General features: G+C 33.3%; 1 protein-coding gene across 1 annotated transcript; it reads left to right on the top strand.

Moving 5' to 3' along the window:
• The first annotated feature begins 3,730 nt into the window (after positions 1 to 3,730).
• On the top strand, positions 3,731 to 10,480 carry LOC134727720 (IQ motif and ankyrin repeat domain-containing protein 1-like). The gene is made up of 6 exons (XM_063592103.1): positions 3,731 to 3,802; positions 3,835 to 3,914; positions 6,315 to 6,390; positions 6,961 to 7,095; positions 9,237 to 9,365; positions 10,215 to 10,480. Exons 1-6 carry the CDS (start codon positions 3,744 to 3,746, stop codon positions 10,369 to 10,371), a joined length of 636 nt encoding a protein of 211 aa, XP_063448173.1. The 5' UTR covers positions 3,731 to 3,743; the 3' UTR covers positions 10,372 to 10,480.
• Positions 10,481 to 13,970: the final 3,490 nt, after the last annotated feature.

Consider the following 13,970-nt stretch of genomic DNA (forward strand, 5'->3'; position numbering starts at 1 on the left):
GACATCAGGACCGTCGCTTACAAGTTTTGTGCCAGAACAGACGTATAACTTTACTGTAGTGTGTAGTACTCACAGCTGTCTCATAATTTACTCCAGTGTATAGTGCTTTCTTTAAGGTTTTATTATTCGGTTTTATTTAACATAAATGTGTTCTAACAAGGGTTTGACATAACTCGTATGGTTTTATGATGACTGATTTTTGAGTAATATGTTTAATAATCCAAACAAAAACTGCCGTTATCATCAAAAGTCTTTTTTTTTAAATCTATTTTTTATACTATTTACCTGTATTTACCTGTAATATTGGCGCAAATGAAATGTTTCATTTTAAATGCGCAAATGAAACAGGATTTGTGGCGCAAATGAAGGATTTATTTTGGCGCAAATGAAAGAATTTTTTTGGCGCAAATGAAACGCCAATAAGCGCAGAAGCGAAGCACTGCTAGCTACGAGATGAATAAAAAATCTAAAGTTTGGTTTTTTTTCAATTAAGGAATGACTGTAATATTTTTTCTGTCTATGAAGAAATAACTTAAAAATATGGTGTACACTGAATAACGCGCGTAGCGGGTTATTTAACAGTGTGCACCACATTTTTTATGTTATTTCGAATAGACAGAAAAATATATTACATTCGCTTTTGCTCTCTATTTATATCTCTATTTATGTTTATATCGCTTATATGACCATCGAAGGTCTTTGGAAGTTTACTCGATAGCTAATTAGATGGCGTCAAAAACTGAAATACACATGAAACGAAGCTACATGTTATCGAGCTGTAAATTGTTTATTTTTACACGGTTATAAATCAAATATGAGAATTTGAGTCAATTTGATATTTCAACAACTAATTCCCCTTAAAATACCCACCTTTCCCCCAAAATTTACATGAACAATTGTTTTAATTCATAATAATTCAATTCATTTCGAAGTGTTATTGCCATATAAATTTTAGTTTGTGACATATAACAACAACAAAAACAAATGAAGACAATAACTTAACAACTCAATATGCACAAATTCGGGTAAATATTAAAGGGTCCCCTGTCCTCAGTTCCATTGACTTTTTTTATAAAGGATATAAGTTTATTCACTTGTGTTGGTGTTGATGGGTTAAGTATATATATAACTTTGTCATTGTCATTGAGATTAGCAAATGAATTATTTTCTATGTTAATGCGTTTAACATATGCTAATCTTATATTTGAATTGTGAGAACAATTTGTTAAGAAATGTTTCTCATCATCTAATACTTTGCATTTTTTGCTAAGTCTCTCTTCGCGAGGAATTCTAAAATGCCTTCCATTTTCGATTAATAATGAGTGATCATTGATTCTAAGTTTTGTAATTAATTATCTAAATTCAAAGTTTGAGTTAGAGAGTTTAGGTTTTATCAATAGATTTGAATCAAGTCCTTTATAAAAAATTAATTTACTTTCATCATCAATAGATCTCAACTTATCCATATCCAGGTTGTTGTAGTATAGGTTTGTTTAGGGTTTAATGTAGTTTTTAATATTTTTTAATTGTTTTAAATTATCACAGGTTTTTAGTCTATCTATATCAATGTTAGATTTAGAAAGAATATATTTTGCAAAAGTGAACCATGAATAGGATCCAAAGTTTTAGTTAATTGAAAAGATTCATGTAATAAGGGATTCAAATTTGAGATGAAAAGCCTTGCTTAAGGTGGTACCCAACACTTTCACTTAAATTAAATTGGCTCGTTTAATTTTCATAAATTTTTGTCAAAGTATTTACCTTGACACTTAAACACAATTTTTTTTTTAACCAACTGTTTTGTCAGAAAAATTATACTGGTTATATAGCAATTTGAGAAACACCAATTTTGATCATTGAGAAGCTTAACATTCCTGTTACAACACAACTTAATCAAAACGTTTAGCTGACTTTACAGAGTTATCTCCCTGTAGTGTTAGGTACCACCTAAAATACATAATAGTTTGGGTTTTTATATGCTATTCAAGGGGCAGTCTTCCCAGTTCATTCCTTGTACCAAAATTTGAGACGCTCTTGTGAGTGCCAAGGGTAAACTTGCTATAACCAAGATGCAAGTTTTCTATTGGAGTCTTGTCAATAAAATTAAATGGGTCCACATTTTTTCCAGAAACCAAAGCTGTTTTTTAGCTTTGAAATATGATATATATGAGTCTAACTATGTTATTTCAGAATTATAAGTTGATATAGGTCTCACTAAGGTTGTAAGGAAGCCTGCCAAGAGAATTAGTATATATTTTAATAGAAAACAAAACCTTTTTTGCTTTTTTTGTTAATTCAGCTGTACTATGATTGAGATTACCATTTGATTTAATCAGCAGACCTAAGTAAGGATATTCTTAAACATTCTCTATTTTTTTTGTTTTTATATACAAGTATATATGTTCCAGGCTTTTGCTTTGTTGTTGAAAAGACCATACTTTTTGTTTTAATTATGTTTAGAGAAAGCTGCCAGTTTTCACAAAACGTGGAAACTTTATGTAGACTATTGTGGAGACTCTCCTTAGATTCTGAGAGTAAATGTATACTAACTTAGTCTACACAAATAATAAAAGTACTGAAGTACTGAACATTGGATGACCGCAAGTTTTGGTAGATGGTTACAAGCACTTGTAAAAACTCAGAAAAAAATCACATCTCCATACCTGAAAGCTAGGTTGAGGTACATACTAGATATGTTTTTTTCTGAAACAAGTTCGTATCTGGATGATGAATAAATGACTTGGAATTCAACCGTAATAACTATTCTATTTTAGTGATATAATCATTTTATCTGTATATAGGTTTGTTGTTTATATTATATTAATTTTTGTATCATTTTTGTAAAGCAGTTATAAATGGAATTTTAAATTGTAACTGTTTATTTATCAATATTATATTTTTTTTATCTATGAATATCTTTCTTGGGTGTGCAATTTAAAGCTGCTGAATGAACTGCACTCTTTTTCAATTTCGCCAAAACCTGATAAAGACTTATTTCTATAGCAACGGTAAAACGGTGTATTCCGAAAAACAGTATCAAAAACCTATTTATATGCATGAAACATCGGGGGTTGAGATTGCGAGGGAAACAAGATTTCGCTCATCTTAGGGAAGAAAACTCTGGATAATTATTTAATATGGATTTTTTTTATAACTGACAGTGACTACTGGTCGTCATTAAATATGAAGTTTGAGAGTGCAATATTATAAATATTTGACTGAAGTAAAGAAAGTTTTTGTAGGCATCGAATTTATTATCACCGAGAGCAATTCTCTCATTATGTTTGTTTACTTGTAATTGTATAACATGTGTCTTCAAAAAACCTTTTCGGGAGAAGACCATAATGAAATAAAATGTCAGTTTCTAAAAACTATTACCTATATTTCTCTTGGAGACAGACCATGTATATTGGATATTGTATATCCAATTTTGCAATGCATGATTTGATGAAGTTACTCATAGACGAGTTGAAATAAAGCAAAACGTGTAAGCTTAGCATTACCAAGAAAAATCTGATAACATTTTAAAAGCAAACCATCTAAAAACATAGTGGTCCGAGTATACACTCCACTATAAAACTATTTTTTCTGAACTTCCTGTTGAATAAGTAATTTTATAAAGCAATTGCAATTGCAGCAATAGAAACGTATTGATATGACAAAAACTGGATGCATGTAGAAATATATAAAGATATATATAGACTTGAAGTTTTCAATTTCTTGTTTTAGTATTGCTATTCAGAATGCCACCGAAAAAAGTAGAGACAAAAACATCAAAACCTGCGGCAAAACCGGCAGGAAAGTAAATAGTACTAAAGCAGGTGCTACAAAACAAGGATCTACAAGTAAAACAACAAGCAAACCTACAGATAAAAAAAAGGAAGAGGCGGCTCCGGTTAAAGCAGCTATTGAAGGTAAATATGTTAATACTTGGTTTACATATAACTTAATATATTTCTTTTCTTTCTTACTTATAAAATTTGTATGTTTGATATTTATGACGGATTCGATAAAACTTTTACATTTAACGAAGTTATTTCACCTGAGAATTTTTTTTTCAAATAGGAAATATTTAGTGAGTTAAACATATGCAACCATTTCCCCTGTTCAGAAGAAAGAAATTAAACTCTAAGGTTTAATCGGTCTAGGGAATGATTCCACTGTTATATCGCATCTCCTAAAATCTATCATGATGGACTTCTCATTAGAACATAAATTTGGCGAGAGAATGTTACTGCTGTTTTAGTTTGCCTTTTATTAAGCAAGGGTGGATTTATCGGAACTCTTTGATTATATACGAACATTTAACCATTAAACAAGAAAAAGTACAAATGATTATTAAGTGTTCGCCACATTACAAAGTCGTCTCTTCATAATTAAGCCCCGTTATTATTCCTATTTTGATAAATTAGGCAAATACAATGGTAAAACATAAGTCAAATTATGAATGTTTTCTTTTCTAGTATGTTAGTAATTCATCTTATAGATAGATGGTCAACAAAGTACGAATCATCAAACGGCTTGTATGAAAAATTTTGCAAAACAACACAATCAAAAATTCACGAAAAATACAATTTCCCTCCAATCCACGAAAATTGGCCTCCAGAAAAAAAATTACGCAAAACTGGCTTCATCCGATTTTCTCAAGGTCACTTCTGGTTAACATTTTTCAAGGTCATATGTCTCCCACTCTTTTGTTAAAGGTCATATGGCTTTATAAGGAACCATATATTAAGACATTTCAGGGGAACTAACTACTATAATATGACATTAGACTGTTTAAGACCAAATGTAACATATCTTCATTATATTAAAGATAAACATTTTGCACTTATATATTTAAAGATTATCGTTGATCATCTCAACGAGATTGATTTTCTACCTTGAGCTTGGACGGCGAAAGCGAGAAAGGCAATCGATTTGAGATGACCAATGATAATCTGTTTATCGCTATTTTACCTATGACGACGTTGTCAATTTCATGTCAATTTCGTTAGCAACTTCACGTGCCTGCTTAGTTTCTAGCGATAAGTTTCCATCTGAAGCGAGTAGCATAATATGAAAAAAACAAAGGAAAAATGCACAAAATAGCGATAAATTGACTTATCATATACTTAGACTTAATAACATATGATTTTTACCGTATGATAATAGCATTAAATTAAAGTATTTTTCATATTCTTCGAACTTGTGCTTAGCGGGCTGATATGAAAAGTTTATCACATGCTTTGATTGTTATCATATGCCTTTCCGTAACGTTATTATATGGCGTTCCGGTGATACTCGGCAAATTCCGGAAAATACACCTCAATGCTGTGTTTTCAGTGAAAAACATTACAAAGTAGTGTACAAAACAATTATTTGAATACTGGAATGTATATTGTGTAAAATAATTAAATTAAATTAAATTAAAAAAAAAATTAAATTAAATAAATGCATTTTTTATAGTTTTTCTGAAACATGATTTAGAAAATTACTTTAAAAAATTTGACTTTTCCATACAATGTTCATTATGTATATTGTTGAATTATTTTTTTGTCGATTCGTCCATATAAAAATATGGTTTTTTTTCTCTGTTGAGGAATATGATAGAAAGATTTCATATTGAATGTATCAAATTTTGGGTCCGACGTCCGTGAACTTTTTACTCTTTCAACTTCTTTTCGGGAACCACGTAAAAGGATCAATATATGAATCTGTTATTTTTCTCTACTGTTGAAGCATATGATAAAAAGATCATAACATGTCATTTTTCATATCGCATGTATTATCTGCCCTCGGTCAATATCAGCCCTCGAGCCATGCGGCTCTTGGGCTGATATTGAACCTAGGGCTGATAATATATGCGATATGAAAAATGACATGTAATAATCTGATAACATCACTTATGTCAAATTAAAAAAGGGGAAATAAGTGTCATATGGAGTCTACGAATTGATTCGGTTAAAACTTGACAACTCATCCTGAGGATGTAACAATCAATTTAGTAAATTAAATTTGTCGCTTTCTTTTACGGTTACGGAGGAGATCTTACCATAAAAAAAAACAGTGTTTGGAGAGATAACTCCAACAATAAAAAGTCTTGGACTAAACAGGGTCAGTCTCAAAAGCGCAATAACTGTTCGATATCTCATGCAAAAAATCTTTGCGACATCTTGCAAAACCACAAACAAGTTTTGAAATTTGTCAGAAGAAGAAAAAAATATTCAGAACGAATACAATAGATCTTTGCACAAAATATTGGAAAGACTAACTGAACTGCATTCTGTTTATTGTTTTAATGATAAATGTGGACTTTGTTTTTAATATTACAGTGGAAAGCATGCCTATCAAGCAATTAGGAAAAGTACTTGCTCCTGATCCGGGACATAACTGGTGTAAATCTGGAAAGTATGTTATTATGAGGAGTTTATTGATGCTGGTATATGTATTTTAATATAGTTATCTTTGTCACAACATTATACGGAGCGATTACTTCATAACATGTATTGACATTGTCGATGAAGGTGATGACCATTGATAGTAATTATGATGACGATTGATGAATAGTGATGATCGAGGTTCAAATTAGATAAAATAAATTTGTTCTATCACAAAAACAAATCATTTCTGTAAATTGTGTGTTGCTTTATTTAACATTGACAAAGGTCCTAATCTTTCTATTCTAGTACTAGTATTTGAAGAACAGATTTAGTTTTTTATTTTCTTTGCATGATATTGTGCTTTCAGTTGGTCATATGTTTCCCAAAGACTTTTTGATTCAACAAATTACCTTAAACTGAACAGGTAGTTTGTCATTTGAACAAAATCATTGCCCTTTTATAATGCCTGTCAAGGTTAGACATTTATAATTGCCTGAAAATCCAATAATTTTTCAAAATGACCAACTAAAGTCACCAACTTTAAGATATGTCTGTCACATGACATATTTTTATCATCGTGATTTTGTTTCCGTTTCAGATGGCCTTGCTTGTTAGACCCAAGCACTACAGCTGGTACTTTTCTAAGGTACAGGGATACTAATTTTCTGCAAGCAGTATCTCCAAATGAAATGGAAGCAGATCGCATAAGGAAGGCATTACTGGGAGGTCTAAGGTATATATTATAAGGAAGGCATTACTGGCAGGTCTGATGTATATTTTACAAGGAAGGCATTCAATATCTCATTGAGATTGCATTACGGGGAGGTTTGAGAGGTAATATCTCATAAGGAAGGCATTACTGGAAAGTCAGAGGTAATATCGCATAAGGAAGGCATTACTGGGAGGTCAGAGGTAATACCGCATAAGGATGGCATTACTGGGAGTTCTGAGGAGGTCTGATTTAATATTCCACAAGGAAGGCATTACTGGGAGGTCTGAGGTAATATCTCATAAGGAAGGCATTACTGGGAGGTCTGATTTAATATTTCACAAGGAAGGCATTACTGGGAGGTCTGAGGTAATATCTCATAAGGAAGGCATTACTGAGAGGTCTGAGGTAATACATCATAAGGAAGGCATTACTGGGAGGTCTGATTTAATATTTCACAAGGAAGGCATTACTGGGAGGTCTGAGGTAATATCTCATAAGGAAGGCATTACTGAGAGGTCTGAGGTAATACATCATAAGGAAGGCATCACTGGGAGGTCTGATTTAATATTTCACAAGGAAGGCATTACTGGGAGGTCTGAGGTAATATCTCATAAGGAAGGCATTACTGAGAGGTCTGAGGTAATACATCATAAGGAAGGCATCACTGGGAGGTCTGATTTAATATTTCACAAGGAAGGCATTACTGGGAGGTCTGAGGTAATATCTCATAAGGAAGGCATAACTGGGAGTCTAAGGTAATATCTCATAAGGAACGCATTACTGGGAGGTCTAATGTAATATTTCATTGAGATATCATTACTGGGAGGTCTGAGGTAATATCTCATTGAGATTGAATTACTGGGAGGTCTGAGGTAATATCTCATAAGGAAGGCATTACTGGGAGGTCTGAGGTAATATCTCATTGAAGTATCATTACTGGGAGGTCTGAGGTAATATCTCATTGAGATTGCATCACTGGGAGGTCTGATTTAATATCTCACAAGGAGGGCATTACTGGGAGGTCTGAGGTAATATCTCATTGAAATATCATTACTGGGAGGTCTGAGGTAATATCTCATTGAGATTGCATTACTGGGAGGTCTGAGGTAATATCTCATAAGGAAGGCATTACTGAGAGGTCTGAGGTAATACATCATAAGGAAGGCAATATTGGAATGTCTGAGGTAATATTTCATAAGGAAGGCATTACTGTGAGGTCTGAGGTAATATCCCATTTATATTGCATTACTGGAAGGTCTTAGGTTATATCTCATTGAGATAGCATTACTGGGAAGTCTGAGATAATATCACATTGAGATATGAAACGTTGATTAGATCGATTGCATTTTTAATTATGGTGTGAACGCAATTGTTCAAATTAGACCGATAGAGATCGTTATGGTTAAAGATAATGTGAACTGTTTTTTTTTTTAGATCGATACAAATTAGATCGATTCAAAAAATGCTAGTGTGAAGTTGACAAGATGGTCCTCGTAACACTATTTATTATCTTATTTGAACTATATTCAATTCAATTTCTGATCATACTTATATTGCATCAATGAACTATATGTACCTAGTCTATATTTTAAGGGATTCTATGCTTTAGTTTTTCAAATACATGTAGTCCTTTTTTTTTTGTTGGAACTAATTGACCATCGTCTTTTTTATGGCCCCGCAACGAAGTTGTCGGTGCCATATAGTTTGACCCTTGTCCGAAATTCCGTAATTCCGGAACAAAGCATTACACGGACTTTTTTCTAAACGCCTTCAGATATTTGGCTGATTTCTGGTATGCGAGTTAACCATGATGAGTTACAGATCAAGTTTAAGTTTGGTTCCGCTCCACTAATGTTTGCTGAAATTACAGGCTTTGGACTTTGATAAATTATTGAAAATGACAGTTATACAATTTTTTTTTCTATAAGCCTTCAGATTTTGAGCTGATTTTTTATATGTGAGACAACCATCATGTTTGTGTCCACATGTATTATTGAAATTACAGATTTTTCAACTTTTTGGGACGGGGCCATTCGTGTCGCTTTGACACATCTAGTTTGGAATTACTTTAAAAAAACACAAATCGAAGATACGAAATGATTGAGGCGGAGACTTTTCCCCGGAACTGCAACACTTATAACACATTTAACATGTATTTTTAGATATGGCAAACCATTGGTAATAGATTTAGGTGAAATCGACAGATTTGACATGATAACAACACAGATCAATAATATACAGGATGGCTTAATGGAGAAAATTCTCAATAAAAGTATTCTACAGGTAGAAAAGTAAGTTAATTTGAACTTTAAATTAACATTTTTCAAAAAAAACACACTTTTATTAGAGTCGACATATTCCTGTCTCGTTTGTGATTGTAACACCTATTCTGAGGTTTCTGTCAGTAAATATAGTGAATACACTAAAATGTGAGAGTAGCCAACAAACATGTAATCCTTTAATGGAACCTTTATTCACTTTGTTTGATTGGTTGATCTATTTGTGTTAAAACGACTTAGCTAACTTTTTTAAACAACTAAGCTGACTTGTTATAACGACTCACCATATCCAACTCGTTGAACTTAGCTAACTCGTTATAACGAGTCTAACAAGCCTGATTCCGAACACCTGCTCACCGTTTACTAATCGGAAAAGGTATATTATATATCAATTCTCCTCCACAAAATAAAGTATTTCAAGGATGTCACCGTTCGGCCTTCAACAATGCCCATATCGCATATTCAGATATTAAAGACCCCGAAATGACTAATTCTTATTTAATGTACAAAAATGAACAAAAATAAATATGTAACACAGCAACAAACGACAACCACAGAATTACAGGCTGTTGACTTTTGAAAGACACTTACATACATAATGTTACGGGGTTTAACATATTAGCAGGAATCCAAGCCTCCCCTAACCTGGAACAGTGGTGTAACAGTATAATTAGCTTTCAATTTGGTCCAATTTTCAATTGTATAAAATGATATATTGTTATGCATATTTTAAATTCATCTATGTTTTTACTCTTAATTTCACAGTTAGCCTGTGCTTTTCGTGTTTTATATGTGTCACATCCTTTTATTTAGTTAAATGGACATAAAGATATTCATTACCGCTTTTCTGTATGTTTGTAGTTTCGAGACATTAGTTAAAGAGGAAGATGGCGATGAGTATAAACCTGACAAATTTACTGGAGGAATGGCAGACCAGTTTGTATTCCTTGTAATCATTGCTGGCGAAGTACCCCCACCAGACGCCTCCGACAAAATGTTTTATATATTGGTCAACTGATGTCTATGTGAAATATGACTGAAATGCAATAGATATTGTTGTTTTTTTATTATTGTTGATGACTTTTTATGTGAACATGAATAAACGAAAAAAAGTACAATAAAAAATGTTCTCCTCTTATGAAGACCAAACATTAAAATTCAAAAAATGGAAGGATAACGTGTAGTTATGTTTCGAATTCGAAAAAAAAATGTAAAAATTTTCACTTTATTTCTTAAAAAGATGCGAATAATACCAAAGGGATATTCCAACTCAAGTCAAAAACAAACCAATAATACAAAGGCAAAAACATCCAGAAATGTTCTACCCCTGAAACTTGTGACATTCTGAAATTGAAACATTTTCATGACAATGTATAGATGAGACTGTTCTCGGAATAAACAACACGAACATTGACAAAAGCACAAAGAACAACACGTTTAACAAGAGCGGAACAACACGAAACATTTTAAAACAAAACAAGGGAGGATCTCATGTGCTCTGGTAGGGTCAGCTGTTCCTGCTTCTCGTGTTGCACCCCCCCCCCCCTTCTCCGTTTTGCTCATGTAAGTACACACCCATATGACATGTCTTATTAGAGTGGGCACATTCGTAGAAAAGAGGACGCGATTGTTTTAGCATCCGTTGAAAACTATCCGTTGTCATATGTGAAACAGATATTCCATAACGGTCAATCAACTCGCTATGGCTTCCGTAAAATATCACCACTTAGAACTCTTTGTCCAATATCAACCCTTTATCAAGGAAATCGTGAGATGCTGCATAACCCGCTGTATTCTGGTGTTGGTCGTACTCAATTCAAGTCTGGTTGTTGTATCAGATGCTTATTTTTTTCTCTGGAAAGCCTCTTTAGTATGACTACAGTTAAGCAAGGTTTATTGTGAAAATATTTATATAGGAATCAAAAGATTTTTTATTATTAGTTGAGTTGAAGTGGTATACACTTCTGCTGAAAATGAGTGTTAGCACTTCAATTTAACCCAACATGTGATTGTTTTTGTTCAAACATTAATGAAAGTAAAAATCTCAAAAAGTGAAATATAAATTCGCTATTAGCAGCCAGTAAGGTTCAATTTTGTCAAAATAAGCTTAGAAACAGAGATAATGAATTTTCGACTTCATTTTAATCCCTTAGCTACAGATGGATTATGCATGATTGATGCGTGTAAGGTTATTAAAAGAACAGAATGTCAACATTATCCTCTTCGCTCCTGGTGGAGCATAAGGTCGCCACAAGATTTCGCCGTCTAGATCTGTCTTAAGCCTTGGTTTCGGCTTCTTCCTAGGTCATGTCAAGCTCCTTTTAAAAGTTCTGCCTCAATTGTTCGACGCTAGGTGGTTTTTTGTCTATCTCTTGGTCTCTTCCCCTGGGTGTCCACCTAAGGATACAGGCAACTGAAGTGCCTCTGTTGTATTTCTTTGAGGATACACGTGGACTTGGTCGTTTCGAGCAGATGGTCATTTGAGATACGGTTTGGCCAAAAGATTTTACAAATTCGCCTCAGACAATTGTGGTGAAAACTTGAGAGCGATCTCATATCTGTTTTTTTTTATAGTGGGAGATATTACGGACATAATTGTGCAAATCGTGATACAAGCATGAAATTTGGTATAAAGGTGAACTAAATGATACTTAAACAAAATCAAGTGGTGGCCATCAAACATATTCATTTTTTCAAGATGGCCACCTATCATTTTGCAAATGGCGTCATATCCAGTTGGCTACATTTCGTAAATCCTTGAAAGCTGTGTTGAAGGTATAATTCAATGTAAGTTTTTTATAAAACATAAATAACAGTTCCTAAAGTACGAAAAAACAACACATAAAAGACAAACAAGAGTGACTTCCGGTTCCAAAATGGCGGCAAAAATTGTGAAAATGTATTTTTTTTATAATTTCCATCAACTTAACAATTGATATCACATTCTTTGTTAAGATTAAGTGCCTAGTTTTGATAGAAAGACAAGTTGCAATTGGTTATCTTATAATTATCTGACAGTAGCCAATAAAAAAAACGTACAAGGAAGGAGAGAATGATAACATTTACAGTTACCAACACAGCTGGATTTTTAGCCTCCGCACTTCAAAAGTTCCCGACAGGAGGATGCATCTTTAACGGCAGCCGGAGAAGTCCTTTTTGGTTTCCAACTGTCATCGATTATTTTTTTTTTATCCAACCCCAGTGTTCATGAATTGGTACTTGTCGAATACATAAATCAGGCTGAGCTCAAATTTGTCCTTCTTGATATGCTTTTCTTTGGAATTGCTCTGGAAAAAAACTGTTGTAGGCGGAACTACATTACAATGCTGCTGCTTCCTGTGTAACAATTTACATCATGCCTCGTTAACAGCAAATGTTGATGTTTTTCTGTCATACATGATGCACACAAATGCTTCTATGATGTCCACGTATGTGTCGTCTTCATACTTCAGCAAAGAAAAAAAACGTCTTATACATCTTGCAATACTTCCCATGTCATCCAAACTGACCTATTCCCTTTCCCATGAAAATCCGACAAAGTGTCACATCCACTGAATGCATGAACGAAATGAAGAGTAGCTTCACGAGACCAAATGCATTTGATATGTCAGTACAGAAAGCCATAAAAAAATCTTCATTCCTGCCAAAACCTATCTACAGTTTGTTCCACCATATTTTTGAAGTGCTGCAATTCCTAATGCTACTACATCTGTGTCTTTGTTACCTAAAATTACCGTCTCACAACAATTTTCATAATCATGCCGAACATGGAAAAACATTTGTATATCTGCTTCACCATGCTTACAAGGGGGTAGCTGGAAAGTATCATTATTGGTCTCTAAAGAAACAATTCGTTTCGTTGCCATCGTCACAGAGAAAACTACTCCAATCCCCTGGTGTTCTACTAGAACCAACTTTTGTCTTGTTACATCTAGCCTTAAAATTATTCATTTAGTAAACATCTAACACAATGTCTACTCTTGAAGACTTACCGATGCAAGATATTATGTAAAGCAGTATGACACATTTGCAAAATCATAAAATATTGTTGCCCAACAAGGTTGCCTGGAATTAACCATTGCTGCCCCGTCAACGATAAATGCGTCTGAATTTGGATCTGCAAATTGCAAAATGTTTTAAATTTATCCATTTGCACCGATTTAATATCACGGTTTAAAATGACATCCCGAAACAAAAAAGGAGGAGCAGTTGTCTTAATGGATTAAAAAATATTCCAAGTCAATTTGACCACTGCGACAAGAAATTAAAGTCTGGGAAAAGATATCGCAATCACTTTTAAGGTTCTCTAGCTTTGTTTTTGACAAAAACGTCTACAGTTTCATTTTACAGACATAATAGGAAGTTGTTCTTTTTGATCTGGTTATAAGAAACAGGTTCTCCTTCGTTTTGCATTTGCTTCAAATGATCTTCGTATTGTTTGCCTGATCTTTTTTAAGAAATCCTTTTGTGTTCATTAAGTAGTTTATCTGTTATAGAATGCCTCAAAGCACTAGATCTTGCAAATTCACCTGACTTATGGTCCAGCTACAATCTACCGTCTAAATGGGGTCTTCGTTTAAACCTATGACAACAACATCGCCCTTCACAATTGCATTA

Source organism: Mytilus trossulus, chromosome 8 (genome assembly GCF_036588685.1).
Source record: "Mytilus trossulus isolate FHL-02 chromosome 8, PNRI_Mtr1.1.1.hap1, whole genome shotgun sequence".
Classification (NCBI taxonomy): domain Eukaryota; kingdom Metazoa; phylum Mollusca; class Bivalvia; order Mytilida; family Mytilidae; genus Mytilus; species Mytilus trossulus.